Below are 22,551 nucleotides of genomic sequence, written 5' to 3' on the forward strand. Positions count from 1 at the left end.
TGACAGCCATTGTAAATTTAATTGATGCAGTCAGGAATCAAAGCCTTGGCCGTGACATTTGTACAGGTACAAACAGGTGTTAGGTGAATGAACCACATGAGTCATGTCACCACCTCAAGGTATTAAAATTAAAGTGCTTTTTAATAAATTCAAGGACGCACTTTAATCGTAAACTACTCAAGTTATTCTTCATTTACTTATATATTTTTTTTTTCAAAGGACAATGGTGTAGGACAGGGGTAGGCAAGCTTCGCCACTCCAGATGTTGTGGACTACATCTTTACCAGTACCATGGATGTAACAGCATTATGGGAGATGTAGTCCACAACACCTGGAGTGCCGCAGATTATCTACCCCTGGTGTAGGATAAAACCTATATTGCCGTGTTTCTATGATCTATCAGAAGTCAGGGATATCCTTAAATTAAAGTGCCATTTAATAAACTTAAGGATGCACCTTAATCATAAACTACACTTTTAAATCTACTTTCTTTTTTCACAGTACAATGGTGTAGGATAAAACTGTATTGCAGTATTTCAGAAGTCAGAGATATCCTTAAATGAAAACATTTTATTGATCCATATGGATAGACTTATAGATTGCACACCTCTAGGGCATCTTTTATAAATACAATTTCATTTGAAACTAGTGCCATGCAATCATCGGTTCTGCTGTGAACTATGATATGCATAAATAAAAGACCTGTCAACCTTTATTATTTGTGGTTTTATTCTAAACATGTTACATTTGTTAACTTCCTTGAGCAGGCTTTAAAAATTACACAGGGAAAAAGAGATATAACATGCAGGCTATACAGCGTTTAAAGGACTATTTTAAACAAGTGGATAGTGTGTATTTATCACGGGTTACAAACGGGGAAAATCTAGTTGTCTGAAAGATAGAGCTGCTTACCATTTGCAGAAAAACTCTGTCTATTTTTCTTCAGCAAACTGGTGTCCCTGCTTTATATCACATATCGCTAAAGCATGATAATGTATGCAAAGCTCCCAAGACTGCACTTTTCTGCATTGCTATAGCTTTATGATGTAGTTAATCATAACAGCTCACTATGGAATTGTACTATTTGAATGGTTAAGCATTGCATGCAAATCTTGGCACAAATGTTTTCCTAGTTGAGGTGGATTTGCTAGTTGGTATAAACAGTGGTTTCCTCTGGCATTAATAAAATAAATACACTTTGGCAGAGATAGCTGAGCTCTCTTAAAATGTTTCTGCCGCATCAGCAGTTATAGGGCTTTTGTGCCGTTATTTTTTTAGCTTCCTTTGGAATTTAAGGCTATCCCACAGTTACAGTTTCAGAAATAATAAAAAAAAAAATTTAAACAAGTCCATGAGACATAGTTATATTGTAATTTAACAGTCAGCTTGTTGAGGATTGTGGAGGTTATCAAACACACAAATGAAAACAATATATAAATAAATCATATTCTTTGATGGGAGTAACATCAAAATCCACTTGGAGTGAATTAAAACAGAGGTTAACTAGCCAGTGCTAGTAGTCATGTTTGAGTCAAAACATATTATGTGTGATTAAAACCAGATAAGGACATCAGTGCCATTCAGACAAGTCTAGTTGACCAGTCACCATTACTAATGGTTATATTAACCTTTCTCCAGCCTTGCTTCAGGGCCTGGCAGGGAGCAAAAGTCAATCAAATACATAATTTCATTCTGGCATGTAACAAACAGAAATAAAGAAATGCAGTTGTAAACATGTAACATACTTAGAAGACTCTTCCACGTTTGAAGAGGGAGGATTTAACGTCATCATTAATTAACTCTGTCACTACTCAAGAGTTTAAATATAGTTTTTTATCCCCTATATTTTAGAAATATGTGATCATGAGGTTTGAGAAATCAACATTGCTTTATTTGCTAAAATATTCTGTTATTCATAGTTCTAAAATAAAATTGCCTTTATGCCTGTCAATCAGCATAGATAGAGCAAAATAAATCAAAACACTATATAACAGGAGCTTTAACCTTCCAGTAAGAAGGTAAGGAGAGCAGTGGACAAGTGAGTGCTAGGGGACTGTTCTAAGAAAGCGTAGATCGAGCATATCATTAGATGCATTTATGCGAATCTCAGGGTGCTGTCTGCATAGTATGCCCTGAGTTGGCCTGCCTGCATCACTGGCTGACATTCACAGGCTGGCCTTCCAATTCTTTGGACAGACCTGCACCCTTTTTTGACATGTTTTACCCCCTTTTGGCAGTTCTGGTTACGTGATTCGCAGCAGTGGCCCACCCTTTTACCATGCTCGCCGACATACTGCTTCACCAGACACTGGTGTTACGTGGTATGAATTTACTTGAAAGATGAAAAAGAGAGAATAGCATAGGGTTTGTGTTTTCTTATAGCTATATCATGTGAGTTTCCCTCCAGCAACACCTCCACCTGATACTTGACGCTTGGGAGGTCTGACTGTTTTAGTGTTTTTGGTCGATAAGATTCTGTAATTAGGCCCATTATAACTGTCAGAACCAGCTGTGGTTCTTAATCCAGCTCTGGCTACAGTACATGGATTGCATCTGTAATGCGTCTTATTATATAAGTAATTAGCAGTAATATTCATCAGTTACCTTTTTAATATTGAAGTGAATGAAACCAAGCTTTTTCGCAGCTAAGTATACCATAACCCCATAGGTGTCAGTTCCACTTTATTGTTATTGTTGTTATTATCATTATTTATAATGCAGCAACATATTCCGCAGCGCTGTACAATATTATAAAGGGGGGAATTTAACAATAAATGAGACAATTACAAAATGCTACAGGAACAGTAGGTTGATAAGGACCCTGCTTGAAAGAGCTTACAATCATGAAGAGGTGGGATAGCAGTTGCAGAATTGAAAGGTGAGAGTGGGGTGTGGCCCATTAAGAGACAGCGAGTGATAGGTTACAAGTTACTCCTATAGGCCACTCCACAGATCTTTTTAACAAGAGCATAGGTGTTCTCAGAATGTCAAATCCACACATTGATCCATGCTCACATACGATATGTGATAGGATCACGCTGTTTGGAGAGTTTATAAAGACTTTGAATAGTGAAGACCGACTTGTGGTGTCCAGATAATGACATGTACAATCTGCAAGGCTTTAAGCAGAATGTTTAAGCTATTAACCCAGAGTGTATTACTACACAATATTTCTAGAATATTTTAGAATTGGTTATCTGCCTTTGTTGCTTTGTATTTACAAGCTTAAGCATTTTTTGGTTTCTTGGAAAACCCACTCCTACAGTGCCAAATTCACTAAAGTGTTTTCTTTATGCACCCAACTATTATTTTATGCACTAAATGCATTGTTGCTTGTGATTTTTTTTTTAGCAATAACAGAGAAAGATGGTGCCTTTAAATCACAAGCTCCGTGTTTAATTACCCAAACCAAATTACATAAATATGAATGAGCACTAATGGTAGTAACTTGGCTTTGTGGGAGACAAAAACAAACTGATTTCTAAATGATTTGTAAAGAAAATGAGGAGTGAGAGGAACTATTAGGTTTTAAACACTCTTAAATGATAATGTATCCATCCATCCGGCAAGATGAAAGCTGAGACATAACTACCCAGAATGCATCACATGTAGCATAAACATACGCACCAGTTTTAACTATTTATAATATACAGATTTAGTTTAAACTCTCCCTCCTCTTCATTTAATAGTTTTATGAATGTAATCGGTTAACTATACATGTTAAAAGATGTCTGAATAGATTTCACTTAATCAGTATCAGGCACATCATAAAAAATAAACTGTAGACATTATAACTGTTTGCAGTGTATATCTTTCATTATCTTAAATTATATCATTTTATTTAGAGGTTGATAATGATACAACTGGTTGGCACCCCCCCCCCCCCCTTTTAATGCTGAAATATACTGTGGCTATTGTTATAATAGCCAACTACTTGGCACATTTGGTTAGTGCTCCAAATGCCATTCATCTAGTATAGGGATAGGCAGCCTTCGCCACTCCAGATTTTGTGGACTACATCTCCCATAATGCTATTAAAGCCATAATGCTGGAAAAACATCCGGGGAGAAGGAGGCCACAACATTTGGACAGCCAAATGCTTATGAGAGATTTGTTCTCAGGTTAGATGAAACCCATACATCTGTCCTTAGGTTAGATGTAAAAGCCATACACAACTTTTTCATCTCAAACTCACTCACACTACATGCACTTACAGAGACCCCCTCTGATAGCGCTACTCCTGCCTCTTTATGTTTTGGTGGGCTACAATTCTCTCACACTCCCAGACTCAACTGTAAAGGAGGTGGTGTAGGCATCCTTCTTTCCCCTCAATGTACCTTTCAACCCCTTCCCTATCCTTTTCTTCTTTTAAAGTTCACACTGTCCGCCTATTTAAACCCACTCCTTTTAGAATTGCTATTATCTACCGCCTTCCTGTCCGCCTCCACCTCCCACGCCTCACCCTTCTGTCAGTCCCTACATTGGCTTCCTGTAAGATATAGTTATGGTAGGGTGTGGAACTGCACTCTATCCCTTTAAGCAGTATGTAGCTGGGTGCAACTCAGACAGTCTCAGTACCAGAGACCAAAATGCTGAATAACAAAATAGAAGGAAAGTCGAGGCACTCCAAGGTACAAATCAGGCAATTTTATTGAACCCACTCCATCTCAACGTTTCGATCTACATGGTCTATGTCAAGCTTGACAAAGACCGTGTAGGTCGAAACGTTGCGATGGAGTGGGTTCAATAAAATTGCCTGATTTGTACCTTGGAGTGCCTCGACTTTCCTTCTATTTTGTTATCCTGTAAGATATAGGGCTCAATTTAAAATTCTGGTTCTTGCTTTCAAGTCTCTACATAATGCTGCTCCCACCTATCTATCCTCCCTAATACACAAGTATGTCCCGTCTAGGCCCATACACTCTGCTGAAGGCTTGCGTCTATCTTCTGTCTGTACTCCCACCTCTGATGCTCGCCTTCAAGACTTCTCGAGGGTTGCACCGTTCCTGTGGATCTCACTTCCCTCCTCCGTTAAATGCTCACCCAGTCTCCACCCCTTCAAAAAATTATTAAAAACCCACTTCTTCATAAAAGCATATCAATTAAACTGTTACTAGCTCCCGACTGATTCCTCTCTTGCAACTGTCATTAGTCCAATACTATCTTTACCTTTTGTGTCACTTTACCCCACTTCCTCTAGCATGTTAGCTCATTGAGCAGGGCCTCAACCCCTGTGTGTCCAATTTGTCTGGTTACAACTACATGTTTGTTCATCCACCCACTGTAAAGTGCTGCAGAATTTGTTGGCGCTATATAAATAACATAATAACCCAAGTACATAAAAGATAGAAAATATATAAATAATAGTGCAATATGTGTATTGATAAAATAGTGTATATGATAGTATAATCAGTCTGGAGAGCTTAAAATTAATCCGTTTGCATTTGAACTCTGATCACACTTCACACAGGAAGTTCATTGTTCTCAGAAATATAAAATAGATCAGTGATTAACATTAATAATAAAATTAAAAACAAATGGAAATTCACCTGCTTAGGACACCAACATAAAAGCAAATAAGCCTCATCATAGCTATAAATGAAAACTGCTTTCTTTCAACATGGTCGGCCAACTATGGCTTCGATTTAATATTTTTGGATACGCTTTTCAAATTATTAAAATCTCCTAGAAAAGCTTTTCGAATGATTTATCAACAAAAATGACCATAAACTTTAATGTTGACTTTTGTAAATAAATCATTTCTATAGTTTTTCTAACATATTGTGATTATTTGGAAAGCATATCGAAAATATAAAATTTTATGTTGTAAGTTGGCAACAATAAAATTATGCTGTATAGATGCAACTGAATTTTCCTTGCAGAGTGTCAAGGTTTAAGAGATTCATCATCATATTGAAAGGAACTACACTTTTGAAATCTAGTAAACATAAGGAAAGTTGTTATTCTGCATTATGAGTTGTGGTAGATGAGCCAGGCTTTTACGCGCAAGGGCAAAGTCTTGCGTTTTTTGCCAGGTTGAAAATTACCTGGGGACCACAACTATTAAAATTAGTGTTTAGAATACCCTTCTAATCTATGTGTGAGTTGTTTATTTTTAACCTATCACTTTTAGTCATGTGAGACTATATTAAAAGCTTAAACAAATGGGGGGGGGGGCGGAGCCTAACCAGCGAGCGGCCTGGTCATGCCTTGCCTGAGCTCCCGCCGAGGAAAGCATATTCCTTGGATTAACCTGAGCTACAGCGACATAAACCCTTGGCAAAATGCACCACTACGTTGGGAAGCGTTACCTGAAATTGGCGATGCCAAAACCGACACCAAGGACTACAGGGAACCGCACCAGCGAAGTGAGGCCGCGAGAGGCGATGGGGAATGGCGGCCGCTTTCCCACCAGCCGCACGCGACGGCACAAGAATATGTACAGCTTCCCCCCCCCCCCCCATGGACCGGTGGGGGAGATCCCAGTCCCCACCAGACGGAGTGCCCCACAACCCCCGACCCAGCAAGCGACGCACACAAGCAATGTGGGGAGTGGTACCTCCAAAATGGCGGATAAAGCGTCTCTAACTCAGCGAGACAAACCCCAATCTACCCAGCCGGGCACTAGCGAAAACAAGAGGGACCCGATAGACATCATCTTTGACAACTTTTGGGCCCAACTAACGAATCGCATGCAGGCTGCTGGGCCAAGTCACATGAAGCTCGCAACACGTGCAGCCCCGACAAAGGGGGGTACTAGATCATCGCCTTCAAGTGCCTGGGATCACCGAGCCACATCCTCCCGAACCGGAGGCCCTCCTGGTCCGAGAGCAAGAGGGGATGTACCCCACAGATGCCAGCCACACCGGCGGAGGACTCAGTGGACTGAGGTCGAGACACCCCACCCAAGCACTGGAGAAGGCCCTGCGCAGCACCATGGACTCCCAGTATCATGCAGCCCCACGGTTTACATTTTTTTCTATATATTTTTTTTTCTTGCCTATAATTGCCTATATATATGCATATAGTTTTAACTGAGTAGACTTTTGTGAATTGTGAACCCCAAACAATGCCTAAATATGTATGAGCACTAACAGCCAGATCCTACCAGTCTTAGTGACACTTACTCATGTACTCACACTCTAAGTCTGACAGCCCAACCGCTGCACGGAATATATCCATTATTTATATATGTATCTGAGCTAGATGTTTAACTATAGGGACCCATAGCTCACTAACCGGCACGTCACCCAAGGATACATAAGCCACATAAGACCCCCAAAGTCAATGTTTTTCACTGTGACTAAAGCTGTTATAGTTTAGAGTTCTTGCAACTACAAAGCCATACGCGCAGCCTAGTGGACTCACTACTAACGTTACTGCCGCCTAAATAGATAGTATTAACCTAGTCTGATATATTGTGGTCTCACTGTGATGGACATGGCAGAATTACTGACATAACTGACTAAGCATATTTACTCCGTGACTCTACTGTTTCTGCTGACGCACTACCGACTACCCAGTTAGGCCTCTATATATGTAGAAACGCCTTCTCAGATGCATAATCCTAAGAGCAGCAACTTTTATTGTATACATACCTAGTCTAGCATGTTAACGTGTTTGCTACTTACTTTTAACTACCAAGATTGCCTAGCTAGATTACTTCGTATTATAGCATGTTTATTAATCACTAGAAATCGATGATACCTCAGAATTGTTAATTCCGTATTATAAAAAAATGTGCTGTTTTGAAATGCCGCAATGTACAATGCTACGACTACGCTTGCAGCAGCTGTTGTGGCTCTGCGCGCTTACTGTTATTCCAAGCACAAATAAAATAAAGAATTAAAAAAAAAAAAAAAAAAAAGCTTAAACAAATGTGAAAAAAGATCAGATTAACTGAAGCCATATTCTTACTGACCTTTTCAGGGCATATTATTTAATAAGCTCACTGGTTCTGTCCTTCGCAGAATGAGTTATTTAATTGCCATTTTAGAGTCAATAATTTGCTTTCTATTATTGTGCATTTACTTTTTTACACCTTCAATTCAATGAATGGAAGAAAAGGAAACCGTTATTTATCTATTATCTATTAAATATTACATTGTTGTTTTGCTGTGTGTGTGGACATCCTTCTAAACAATGAACAAAAAGCATCCTGACAGTCTATTTACAGAAATGCATTATGGTGAACTCTGAAACATATCTTAAACACAACTGATTAGAACCAAGGCCATATGGAAACAATCTTTGGCCACAGATGTCTCTAATGAGATAAATCAGGTTATTAATACCTTGTATGTTGGATTCTGAGTAGTTGGAGTTTTCATTTTATCTCTTTTATGTTCTGGTATTTCCAATTTAGAAATCAATGTAAATGTTAAAAGAAGGAAACATGTCGGGTCATACATAATGACCTATTGTGGAGTGCATGTTCTTTGTAGTTTCATACTGTTACATTATGTGTATTTTTTGTATTATAATGCAACACATTAACACTATTTTCATGTCTACTTTATTTATATATGTTGATTCATTTTTAGTTGTTCAGAATATCAAAGTAATATGTGTTAAATGTGTATAGCTTGCATCAATGATGTTTTCTGCCCTCTAAGGTAGGGTTTGCCATATTATCCTGCAATCTAAAAGCCAGTGGCAAAAGTTTAATTACTAAGTGACACATGGTTAAGTAGCCAATTCCTTCTCAAATATACTTAATAGGAAATTCCAGTCCTACTGCTGCCACCAGCATAACTTAATTGTATTAGATAGATTTTGGCCTTGCATTCATACTGTGTTTTTATTTACATTCAAATCCAAGGTTTTGCAGCTCTATGCAACATAACCCTGTACCTTTTATCTATGCTCCCTTTTGAGGTAAGTATTTACTCAGAATACCTCTCATACCTCTAAAGTTGCATTGTGAAAAGAGGGAGCGTGGCTACAAGGTTAAGCTGAAGAAAGCAGAAAAACATTTTATTTTGTATTACTTTTATAGCAAATTGAAAGAGATTTAAACGTAGCATGAGTACAATTGTATTGTGTTGCTTTCTTTTATTAACCACACTCAGAATCATACCTTATGATCTGCACTCACACACACTAACATAACTTGCTGCATACACATAACTTAATCACGCAATTACACAACTAACCTCCTCTTTCGCAGTAGAGGCAACTTCAGGCCTCCACTTGCACTCCTGCATGGTATCCTGACCGAAGGATGCGATATCAGGAGTGAAAGAGAATCACCAAAAACGTCTCCCCGCTTGTCTGGCTGGGAGGCATTATTGGTTCCAGGTCATGTTTCTGTGGTTATGTACTGTTGCTGTTTGTACTGATGTATAGTCACTTAGATCACTTCGTCCCAATGAAGTGGTCTGATTGACGTGCCTCTGTCCTTTTCAACCTGCAGTGTAAAACTGCAGCATCTAGTGGTGCTTCTTCACTGCAAAGTGAAGCGCAGTTACATGACAGAAGTTCCCATAGGGAAGAATTGACTCAATGCGCTCCTGTAGTGAAGATTCATGCACACGCGGCATTCGCCACACATGCACATTAGGTCCCCAATGCTCATTTATAAGAAGCATTGGAATGGACCATCTTGGAGGAAGCCATGCCTCCTCCTTGATGTTGTGGGAATCTGGAGGTAAGCATAGGGAGCCTTGGCACTAGAAAAAGGTAAGTAAAATTTTATTTACATTTTTTTTAATTATGCAAACGACATGAGGGAGACCTATGTGATGCTAGGGACAAGCACACTATAGTGTTAGAAATACAGGTTTTTATTTACATGCTATTGTGTACCTTTAATAAAATATTTAGCACACAACATCCATTGAATTTAAATTAGCCCTTGTTAAGGTAATGTCAGTTACTCATCTTAATGATATTGTTTTTATTGATGTCAGAGTGGTGAAAGTCATAGTTGACCCTCCTGGCCAAGAAAGTTTTATCACCGATATTACTTGCTAGATATTTGTTTTGTCACCTGGCTTGACTGATCTTGTTATTTTGCCAGTAAATATTTCCAATCCGTTGACTAGCAAATTGGATTTATTTTCTTTGCACAATCTGATTATCTAGTTTGATAATCATGATTACATTGGAACCCTGTGCTTCCTACCATAAAATAAGCGGGGATATTACGTCTGCAGAGATACTTGTGAAATAATAATAGTAAATTAGAATGTTTTGTTTGCAGGCATACTTGTGGGATAATAATAAAGATGTCGTTGAATGGCTGGAGAAGCAGATGACTGAAGAGGAAGGTTCGCGGTCTGTGGTAGATGAAAACATCAAGTACATCTCCAGAGACTATATTCTGAAACAAATCCGCAGGTACCAATAAATTCATGTATTATTTTTTTATTCATAGTAAGCAAATGAGTACAATACATCTCTGTGTGAGAGAAACAAAAATGTGCACTGTGTTTTTATGTGGCGTTACAATTGGCATCTAAACAAAAAAAAAGTCCTTAATCATATCAAAATGTTCTATAATTTTCACTGGGTATTTTTTTTTTAGGGGGGGGGGGGTTGGAGGCGAGGGGGAGCTGAGAATTACATCCTTTTAATTTCCGCAGAAGAACATACCGTAATTTAAATTCATTTTGTGACACTAACCTGTGTAGGATGTCACCATGTGATGCATTAATGCATCTGCCTAGAGGATGAAATCATTGCACATTTACCTTTAAGACCTGCAGAGCCGAGGCATTAGCAGTATCCAAGATCATAAAGCATCAGAACAACTGATGATTGTAACTTCAATTGCTTCAGGCTCTGAAGCTCCAAGTATGCTTCTTCTGTGCATGAACAGTGCGTTCCAGAAGCATGACTCAACATGACAGTAGTTTGCCCTTCACAAGTTGTTTTGAGCACTTCATCCACCCTGGCTGAAGGATATTACATGGGGGCAGCTATAATACATTGCTGCCTAAGATCAACTTCAAATAACCTGAAGCTACAAAAAGATCCTGCACAGTTATTAGGTTGCAATTGAGACTGTCATTGCACACTGTTTTGGCTTCAGGGAAAGAAGCAAAAAGCAGTAAGTGGCAGTATTTTTAGATCACTGCCCAAAAGTTCAAAGCTCTTCTGCATTAATTCAGCGCTACCATGAATAAATCTTGACACTTTTATTGACGGAATGCCACAGATATTTCTACAGACTTAGATATTTAATATCTATTTCTACAGACTTAGATATTAAAAAAATAATAATTAAAAAAATAATGTAACATATAAAAATAACATATACTGGAGAGTTGATATGATGGGATTATAAATTGGTTAATAAAAGTGTGTGATGGGGAGAGTTGTTTGCAACAGCATTTTTTTGTGAATATGCAGAATGTTTTTTTCTTTTCAGCAAATATTCTAGAATTTACATTTAAAAAAATATGATAAAAAAAAAAGAATGAGTTAACCATTTCAGTTCCAGAAGCAGTGAAAGTATTACTCTTATCTAGTATTTATTTTGAAATAGTGATAACTGCAGGCATTCTTTCCCAAATATTTAGATACATAGAGACACAAAAAAAACCATTCTCATATACAAACACAGGTATGCACTGCCATACACACACAGTACACATTGCCAGTCACACATATGAGCTTAGATACACACACTTTGAAATATATATTTTTATTTGATTCTAGTCATTCATTAGCTTTCCTACATTTTAGCTGGAGGAGGGTGGATTTCCTGGGGTGCAGTTGGAACTGGCAGATTCCCATTTAGCTCCTCTTGCCTCTCACATGTCATCCTGTTTCCTGGGAGGAAGCAATGGTATATATTACGTCCTCGCAGAGCGTGGATAGAAGGCAAGGAACACATGTAAGAGGGCAGCTTCATTAGAGATCTTACAGTCTGGAGATCAATGCAATCGTGTTGGGGGAAATAGTTAACCTGGCCAAACCACATTGCTTGCTGCACTACCTGTACCCCCTGATGGCAGCGCTATCTGTGATACCTGCAGAATCACCCAAATATATGAAAATTAGACATTGATAGTAACATATATGCAAGTAAGCAAAAAAAAAATTATTTTATAAAAAAAATGTGCAACCTACTATACCCATTATGCATTTACATCTGAATTCTAGTTTGTCTAAACCTTTAAGTGGTACTTGGGAAGTAACTGCTAAATTAGCAAATTTAAAATCGACACGCTCCCATAGTAATGCAATACACTCGGCATATTCGTGGCACTCAGAGTTTAGCTAACTTGTTTGCTGTATGCCGGGCCTCGTCCGGTTACATGTGGAAAAAATATGCATACCTGTCTCTGTGTATATTGCATTTCCCTGCTATATTGCAAATATAAAATCTAACATGGGTACTTTGATGTTGAAATAACTGTTCATTTATTATTATTATTATTATTATTATTATTATTATGTTATTACTACATTATCATATCATTATTACAGCTTGGTGCAAGAGAACCCGGAAGTTGCAATGGATTCTATCGTACACATGACGCAACATATCTCTCCAACCCAGAGAGCTGAAATAGTGCGCATTCTGTCTACCATGGATTCGCCGACTTCAACGTAGAATTCCTCTTGCTTTTAAAGATTTCAAATCTGCCATTATTTCATAGCATCTACACTACCGCAAAGGATACAAAAGTATTCAGATCAAGGGTTAAAGGGTGTCAGTATTTAAAGAACTTATACATAGATATAAATATGCTGACTTAACTTATAAAATTGTAATGTACTATTTATGCAGCATATCATTGACACGTTTTATCAAAATGGTGCAGTAAGAAAGCATTTTCAAAATCCTATTGCAAATCTGTTGTGTCCTAGACTTTTTTTTATAGTTTGCCATGTTTACTGGTTTGAATTTTTTGTTACGGTACTCTTTTGATCTCACGTCATGTCTTGCTTGAAAATGGTTCAGCAGTATTATTGGGATGTTTCACTGTAAAAGAAGAAAAAATAATAATTTTATTGCACCATAGTACATTTGAGTGTAATGGTTCTACAAATGCTGATTTATGTAATTAACTTCAAACCGTACTCTGAAGATTGAATATTAGCTAAAGTCATATATGCTACGTTAAAATGTATCTCATCCTTATGTTAAGTTTCATAATGTACGTTTTAAGATCCTTTAACATTTCAGTTTGGAAACCATATGCATTTTATGGGCATTCTATGTCTTTTATGAGGTATTGAAATGCGTGAATGTCCTAGTTGGCTACACAGCAAACACAGCTATAGGCCAAGGGGAAATGCTTGTAAATAATATCAGTGACCAAAAGACATTCGTCCCTCCATAGATTGTGTCTGTAGGTTTCCATTAAACATGTTGTTGATAAATAACAACATATCTAACTAGCCAGTATCGCTGTACATTTTAACGGTGCATTTTAGAAATTATTTTCCTATGTCTCTCCCTTTTATTTAAAAAACAAAAAAACACCTATTTTATATCAGTTTTCAATTGTCCTATAACCATGATTAAATAATATTCCTACTCCTAAAATTAGACAAATTCTACGTGATTTCTAATTTATTAATATTTTTACGTTTAAATATGTCCGTGCCTGTCTTTGCCATGTCAGCACTAAATTAAAGGACAGTTCACATGTTTGAAATACATCAAATCCATCTCTCCATGGAGTATTAAACACAATTTATTTTCATTTGCTCAGGTGAATGACTCTCTCGTCAGTGGTTTCTATTGCTCTCTGCCACTCATAAGCATTGGTAACCCCAGCAACAGCGAAATAAAAAATGCATCTAATAGCCTGGAGAGGAGAAGAGAGATGTATTCCTTCATGCACATTTTCACCTACCAGCATCTATCATAGATATTTTATAAGGCCTTTTTAAATGGGATGTGAAGGTTTCCTTCACAATAATGTGCTAACCACCCAGCTTCCATTTGGTAATGGTAATGGAAGCCGGGGAATATTAATAAAATAGATAATTTGGTGTGATGGAGGCAATAAGGGGAATGGAAAAAAAATATGCATGCTTCGTACACTGAACCCTGAATACTAAACAGATGCAAAGTTAGTGAGGCAGAAATAGTGCAACCGACATATTGACTAAAGACAATGTTATATCATGTTTTAATCATGGCCGTGAAAAAATCTTTAACAGGAACTGGCAATATGCTTTCAAACGGACATCTACATTGGGTCTGAATTAGGTAAGCAAGAGAGAAAGCAGGCCAAGCATAAGATTGTCTTCGTGTCTCATCCCTGATCATGCAGTTCTGTGAATTCTGTTTCCCTTCATTTGACACAATATCAAGAGAATGTGGCGGTGGATACGAGAACAACAGAAAGTGTCGATTTAATTAACCTGTGTAGTGCTGGACGGGGCGTACTGCGCACTGCTTTGCATGAAAGTCCAGCACTGCCTAGGTAGGGTGTACTAATAAATAGACAAAGTGTACTCTGTCTGTTATGTTTGCATCATATTTAGGCATCAGTTTGTAAAAAAAAAAAAAAGTTAACATATTTTGGAATTACATTTGTGCTCATAACTACATTTTTTATTTTTTTGCCTAAAATCAATCATGTTTAACGCAAAAGGGTTGGGTACTAGGATTTATATTGCTCCTGTGTATTTGCATTGTTTTGTCCATTGCAATAAGTGTGTTAAAGTGCAGTAACAAGACATAGCAGTGTTAACCCAGCAGTCTGGCAAAGGCACAGAATTCTGTATTTCTGTACACTGTATCATGTCATGGAGTAAATTGATATGCATTGCTCTCTGTGTGCTAGACTGCTGCTATTCCAATAGTTACTCCTCATCATTGCAAGTAATCTTTAACTGGACATGTGACAGTGACATTCTATGAGTGACATCCCCCAAAAATGCCAACCAGAATTAAAATCAGATACATTAATTTTATCTGCCGGCAACCACAGAACCAGTCTCTTGTTTTGCAAACTTTTATTGTTTCCGATCTTTCTTAAATTTACAAATAATTATATTCTATATTTTTTTTGTACTAATAAATTAAATTCACAAAATGTGATATTAAAACAACTCAGACTTTTGCTAAATTAGATTTAACTTTACTGTTCAGTGGATTTCCTGTAGAGAACAATTAATTCTATTTTCTTGGGATACACATTGGCCGTGTTGATGTAAATGGGTAAACTCATACTTCTAACGCACAACGGAAGAATTAATTCAGTGGATAATTTGTTGCCCTTCTCTTCATTGAATGATTGATGTCCGTCTAGAATTTTTTAAGTTGAAAGATAGATAAACAGTTTGAACACTATGGGGGGAAAAAACGTAACAAAACTATTTAATTGAATTGTTTTATTTTTATATAATTTCACCTTTACGAGGATACAATAGCAACACACCAAAGTGTGCAGGCCAAATCGAAAAAGATAAATGAATATGTGGCATGTCTATGCAATCATCCTTTGTTACACAGATGCACCAGTGTTTCAACTGGGTGCGTTTTCAAGAGTTATACCAAATGTGCTTATACTAATTATTTCCATGTTATACTTCTAAATTTTAATTTGAAATGGCATTGAATTAAAACAATAACCTGCTAAAAAAATATACTAAAACTTATTCTAAAAATATTATTAATATAAAGAAATAAAGTTATACACACGTACTGGAGGCAGTACAACTCCAGCACATTCAAACTATACTTAAAAAAAACAAAACAACAAAAAAAAAAAACTCTTGTGGCCAAGAATTTATTTAGAACTGTTAAAGCAAATCATTTCATGTTAATATTGTGGTCCACCAGATTACGAAACCCACTGCTGAATAAACGTTCAATAGAAATCACCTTAACTTCTATCTTGGAGCAATGTGTTTGGCATTTATTAAAATTATTTGTTAAGACCAACAATAACTTAATAATAGCATATAATAGTCTATCATAGTGACATATGTAAAGTAAGACAAATGTATTAACACATTTTTGATGACCCTGCATCCCGTAAATTTGCAATCCAATTATTGAATCTTTGTCAGAATGCTGAATACACAAGTATAAAGTTTGAAGGGCACTATGTTACAAATTAAGGTATATCCCTCAAAATGCGCTGCTTTATTTGAAATGTTTGGAATAAAAACAGGCAAGCATCATTTTGTATGAAATGCCCTTCTTTTTTTTTTACTTATTCAAAATACCAAAAAATAATAAAATGCAGCATAATTAGAATAACTTGCTGTATTATATAATTAGATATTAACTAATTATATTTATTGTACAGTATGAATTACATTCCAAGTGTTGCTAATATTCTGAATCATTTTCAGTAACCAACTATTAGCTTAGATATAAATAGATAGGCCATTGTAAAATATTTTTTGGCAATTGTATCAGAAATAGGTATGCTGTACTGATAAATCATACAAAATGTTATTCAAAGGTTTCTCTAACCAAAAACATTATTTTGGTTGGAGTAACGCTTGCTGACATGGTTCTTCCCTCCTTTAAAAAAATAAAAAAGATACAACGCAAAGGTTTACCTGTAATCCCAAGCCGAGTCAGTCCTCCTCCAGTGATGTCATTCCCTCCTCACTGGAGGGGAATATGGATGTTATGGTGGACAGTCTGGGGAGAGGGTTGTGGTGCTATTGGACATCTGTTGCCAACATGCTATGTGTGCTGATGATGATAGATGCCAATATGCAAAGATTTAACATTAGCAAGCCTGGAAGTCTTGTTCAGTGCTGGATAATGATGCTGCCATGGGTGTAGTTACATGTCTAACATCAAAGTATGTTTTCTCTCTATGCACAGAATTTATACTGAAAGGAGTCACATGCAGACTCCAAGCACTTAAAATCCCTGATGTGATTATGGCGCTTGCAGTACCCCTTTGAAATAATTCATTCTGATGACTAACAGGCCAAGTGACACTCGAGCGCCTTAACCCCTTAAGGACCAAACTTCTGGAATAAAATGGAATCATGACGTGTCAGACATGTCATGTGTCCTTAAGGGGTTAAAGGACTTTACCTTGCTGAAGTGCATTGTGTGTAAAGAGTGTGTCCTCTTTTTTCATTTTACACAATATGCAGATTTCAATAGAAATTAACGCTTTTATAAATTAGCATTGTTACACCCTCCTGACTTTCAAGCAAATAGTCCTGTTACTTTTTGGTTTGCTTAATTCAGTGGCGCTAAACTCAACAATATCTCAGAACACCTATCCTGTAAGGACTTCTCACTGAGCTGCATTTGGAAGTCTGTGATTGGACAAACACAGAAAGTCTGGGCGTGGTTAGAAGGGGAGGGTTTGCGAAGGCTACATACAAGAGGTCTGCAGCTTTTGCAAGCTGTTTTTAGATGAAGTCCAATGAAACAAAAGCATAACTGCATGATGCATGTGTATTTTCATTGGAGGTATTTCTACTAAACATTTTTTTTTTTCATTTTCATTTGGGCAGCGGAGTGTCCCTTTAAAGATAATTGCACATGACTACTGGTGGAGTTTTGTGTTTTCGGAATTATTTTTTTTAGATATCCTGAAAATGCAAACTGTTATTAGAAGTTACTAATAAATAGATGCAATTAAACATAGTTTTAAATCAGTTTTAAAACATTAAAAATGTTACATTTTATACCAGATTCTTCTGACTAAATCCTTATACCCTAATCACTCTTAAGTTAATATGTTTTGCTAACAATCTAAAGATTATTTAGTCCCTGCATGGATTCTGAATATTTCAAAGTTTATGTGCCTCTCTACTTGTGTTTTATTTCTGCTTCCCTTAAAAAAACAAGACTTACTTTTCTTAACATAGGGGGTAAAACCCGTCCATTCTACCCATTATATCTAAAACCAAAGGGCTCCTAGTAGTTGCAGTGAAAACGCAGCTACTGAGAGAACTGAGGACATCTGTATGACATAAAATGATAATGTTAGGGGAATTGATGTGTAAATCTGTTTATTATGTTGTTCAGGTAAACATTGGTATTGTCTGTTTGCTGCAACTGATCACTTGTTTCAATGCACATGGTGTAGTCACGTCAGGCTGCTATTACTGTATCACAGTAATAAAGAAAACTTGAGAAAGGTCAATAAAACTAACCAGACACTAATATAGTGTTGCATTGTAAGACATTTGCTTGTTATTGAATACACGTTGAGTAGAATGTTTATATTAGAATAGCCAGTAGCATTGTACTGTTAGCAATTCTTATTACTTGTAACTTTAACAGCAGAGTCAAAAATCTGTAAAGTAACTACGCACATTTGTTAAAAAGAACTTGTCTTACTGTACTTTATGGTGCCATGGCATCATAATTACCTCAATAAATACCTACATACCTTTTACTTGCTGTTTTGTGTCAATTATTATGTATACCAATGAAGGAAAATGAAGTTTATTTTACAGAACTGCTGATCATATGCCGTTTATTCACATATGTGGTGACATATAATGTTTTCTGAAGGGCAGGAACTTCATGGCCTTGGAAATCAACATTAGAAAATTGAGGAAAGCAAACTGTAGAAAAAATATGTATCTTTAAATGGTAGTGTCAGTTTTAAAAAGAAGGTTCAAAGAATTGAGTTAGTTGAATAATATCACGTCTTCAGTGTATTACAAAACCACATTTAGTGACAAAAATGATTGAGATATAGAACTGGTAGGGGACGACACTTCCTGGTTGTGACCACTACCTTTAGCTTAATTTTCTGCAGATAGACAGGCTATGACAAGAGGCACATGGTCACCTCTTCCTACAGCCAGTATTCCTTCATGTAATACAGGGGTGTCCAAACTTTTTTCAAAGAGGGCCAGATTTGATGAAGTGAACATGCATGAGGGCCAACCATTTTGCCTGACATTCTTTGAACCATTAAAATTGAATGCAAATTGACTATTTTATGCAAAGTTTATTGCAAACGGCATACTTTTCATTTCATCTCTTTATTCTGTCTCAGATCTCTTTATTTTGTCTCTTCTCTCTTTATTCTGTCCATTGTCTATTCTTTATTCTCTCCCTTCTCTCTTCTTTATTCTGTCCCTTCTCTCTTTATTCTGTCCCCTCTCTTTATTCTGTCCCCTCTCTTTATTCAGTCTCTTCTCTCTTTAATCTGTCCCTTCTCTCTTCTTTATTCTGTCCCTTCACTCTTTATTCTGTCCCTTCTCTTTTCTTTATTCTGTCCCTTCTCTTTTCTTTATTCTGTCCCTTCTCTCTTTATTCTGTCCCTTCACTCTTTATTCTGTCCCTTCTCTCTTTATTTGGTCTCTTCTCTCTTTATTCGGTCTCTTCTCTCTTTATTCTGTCCCTTCTCTCTTTTTGTCTCAGATCAATTACTTATGTCCCTTCACTCTTTACTCTGTCCCTTCTCTCTTTTTTCTGTCCCTTCTCTCTTTATTCTGTCTCTTCTCTCTTTATTTTGCCCCTTCTATCTTTATTCTACCCCTTCTCTCTTCTTTATTCTGTCCCTTCACTCTTTATTCTGTCCCTTCACTCTTTATTCTGTCCCTTCACTCTTTATTCTGTCCCTTCACTCTTTATTCGGTCTCTTCCCTCTTTATTCTGTCTCTTCTCTCTTTATTCTGTCCCTTCTCTCTTTCTGTCTCAGATCAATTACTTCTGTCCCTTCACTCTTTATTTTGTCTCTTCTCTCTTTATTCTGTCCCTTCGTTTTTTATTTTGTCTCTTCTCTCTTTATTCTGCCCCTTCTCTCTTTACTCTGTCCCTTCTCTCTTTTTTCTGTCCCTAATCTCTTCTTTATTCTGTCCCTTCTCTCTTTACTCTGTCCATTCACTCTTTATTCTGTCCCTTCTCTCTTTATTCTGTCTCTTCTCTCTTTATTCTGTCCCTTCTCTCTTTATTCTGTCCCTTCTCTCTTTATTTTGTCTCTTCTCTCTTTAGTTTGTCTCTTCTCTCTTTATTCTGCCCCTTCTCTCTTCTTTATTCTATCCCTTCGCTCTTTATTTTGTCTCTTCTCTCTTTATTCTGTCTCTTCTCTTCTTTATTCTGTCCCTTCTCTCTTCTTTATTCTGTCCCTTCTCTCTTTACTCTGCCCCTTCTCTCTTTACTCTGTCCCTTCTCTCTTCTTTATTCTGCCCCTTCTCTCTTTACTCTGTCCCTTCTCTCTTCTTTATTCTGCCCCTTCTCTCTTTACTCTGTCCCTTCACTCTTTATTCTGCCCCTTCTCTCTTTATTCGGTCTCTTCTCTCTTTATTTTGTCTCTTCTCTCTTTATTCTGTCCCTTCTCTCTTTATTCTGTCCCTTCACTCTTTATTCTGTCCCTTCTCTCTTTATTCTGTCCCTTCACTCTTTATTCTGTCCCTTCACTCTTTATTTTGTCTCTTTTCTCTTCTTTATTCTGTCTCTTCTTTATTCTGTCTCTTCTTTATTATGTCCCTTCTCTCTTTATTCTGTCTTGGATCTCTTACTTTTGTCCCTTCTCTCTTTATTCTGTCTCTTCTTTATTCTGTCCCTTCTCTCTTCTTTATTTTACCTCTTCTTTATTTTGTCTCTTCTCTCTTTATTCTGTCCCTTGTCTCTTTATTCCGTCCCTTTGCTCTTTATTATGTCTCTTCTCTCTTTATTCTGTCCCTTCTCTCTTTATTCTGTCCCTTCGCTCTTTATTTTGTCTCTTCTCTCTTTATTCTGTCTCTTCTTTATTCTCTCCCTTCTCTCTTCTTTATTTTGTCTCTCCTCTCTTTATTCTGTCCCTTCACTCTTTATTCTGTCCCTTCTCTCTTTATTCTGTCCCTTTGCTCTTTATTGTGTCTCTTCTCTCTTTATTTGTCTCTTCTCTCTTCTTTATTTGTCTCCTCTCTCTTTATTCTGTCCCTTCTCTCTTTATTCTTTCCCTTCGCTCTTTATTTTGTCTCTTCTCTCTTTATTCTGTCTCTTCGCTCATCTTTATTCTGTCCCTTCTCTCTTCTTTATTCTATCCCTTCTCTCTTCTTTATTCTATCCCATCTCTCTTTATTTTGTCTCTTCTCTCTTTATTCTGTCTCTTCTCTCTTTCTTTATTCTGTCCCTTCTCTCTTTTTTCTGTACCTTCGCTCTTTATTTTGTCTCTGCTCTCTTTTTTCTGTCTCTTCACTCATCTTTATTCTGTCCATTCTCTCTTCTTTATTCTGTCCCTTCTCTCTTCTTTATTCTGTCCCTTCACTCTTCTTTATTCTGTCCCTTCTCTCTTCTTTATTCTGTCCCTTCACTCTTCTTTACTTTGTCTCTTCTCTCTTCTTTTCTCTGTCCCTTCTCTCTTCTTTTCTCTGTCCCTTCTCTCTTCTTTATTTTATCTCTTCTCTCTTTATTCTGTCCCTTCACTCTTTATTCTGCCCCGTCTTTATTCTCTCTTCTTTATTCTGTCCCTTCACTCTTCTTTATTCTGTATCTTTTCTCTTCTTTAATCTGTCCCTTCTCTCTTCTTTATTCTCTCCCTTCTCTCTTCTTTATTTTATCTCTTCTCTCTTCTTTATTTTGTCTCTTCTCTCTTCTTTGCTCTGTCCCTTCTCTCTTTTTTATTTTATCTCTTCTCTCTTCATTTTGTCTCTTCTCTCTTTATTCTGTCCCTTCACTCTTTATTCTGTCACGTCTTTATTATCTCTTCTTTATTCTGTCCCTTCTCTCTTCTTTATTTTGTCCCTTCTCTCTTCTTTATTCTGTCCCTTCTCTCTTCTTTATTTTATCCCTTCTCTCTTCTTTATTTTATCTCTTCTCTCTTCTTTATTTTGTCTCTTCTCTCTTTATTCTGTCTCTTCGCTCATCTTTATTCTGTCCATTCTCTCTTCTTTATTCTGTCCCTTCTTTATTCTGTCCCTTCTCTCTTCTTTATTCTGTCCCTTCTCTCTTCTTTATTCTATCCCTTCTCTCTTCTTTATTCTGTCCCTTCTCTCTTCTTTATTCTGTCCCTTCTCTCTTCTTTATTTAACTTTTCTCTCTTTTTTCTGTCCCTTCGCTCTTTATTTTGTCTCTTCTCTCTTTATTCTGTCTCTTCACTCATCTTTATTCTGTCCATTCTCTCTTCTTTATTTTATCTCTTATCTCTTCTTTATTTTGTCTCTTCTCTCTTCTTTATTCTGTCCCTTCTCTCTTCTTTATTTTATCTCTTCTCTCTTCATTTTGTCTCTCCTCTCTTTATTTTGTCTCTTCTCTCTTTATTCTGTCTCTTCTCTCTTCTTTATTCTGTCCCTTCTCTCTTCTTTATTTTATCTCTTCTCTCTTCTTTATTTTGTCTCCTCTCTCTTCGTTATTCTGTCCCTTCTCTCTTCTTTATTTTATCTCTTCTCTCTTAATTTTGTCTCTTCTCTCTTTATTCTGTCCCTTCACTCTTTATACTGTCCCTTCTTTATTCTCTCTTCTTTATTCTGCCCCTTCTCTCTTCTTTATTTTATCCCTTCTCTCTTCTTTATTTTATCCCTTCTCTCTTCTTTATTTTATCCCTTCTCTCTTCTTTATTTTATCCCTTCTCTCTTCTTTATTTTATCTCTTCTCTCTTCTTTATTTTGTCTCTTCTCTCTTTATTCTGTCTCTTCGCTCATCTTTATTCTGTCCATTCTCTCTTCTTTATTCTGTCCCTTCTCTCTTCTTTATTCTGTCCCTTCTCT

General features: G+C 36.8%; 1 protein-coding gene across 5 annotated transcripts in view; it reads left to right on the top strand.

Annotated features, from left to right (window-relative positions):
* Positions 1-12,946, top strand: part of ACACA (acetyl-CoA carboxylase alpha) — a 429,246-nt gene extending 416,300 nt beyond the window's left edge. For all 5 annotated transcript variants that reach the window (XM_063452852.1, XM_063452842.1, XM_063452868.1 and 2 more), the window contains 2 exons: positions 10,205-10,341; positions 12,439-12,946. In XM_063452852.1, coding sequence (XP_063308922.1) covers positions 10,205-10,341; positions 12,439-12,565 — 264 coding nt within the window. In that variant the 3' untranslated portion in view covers positions 12,566-12,946. The remainder of the gene's footprint in view (positions 1-10,204; positions 10,342-12,438) is intronic.
* Positions 12,947-22,551: the final 9,605 nt, after the last annotated feature.

The sequence above is a fragment of the Pelobates fuscus genome, chromosome 1, assembly GCF_036172605.1.
Source record: "Pelobates fuscus isolate aPelFus1 chromosome 1, aPelFus1.pri, whole genome shotgun sequence".
Lineage (NCBI taxonomy): Eukaryota > Metazoa > Chordata > Amphibia > Anura > Pelobatidae > Pelobates > Pelobates fuscus.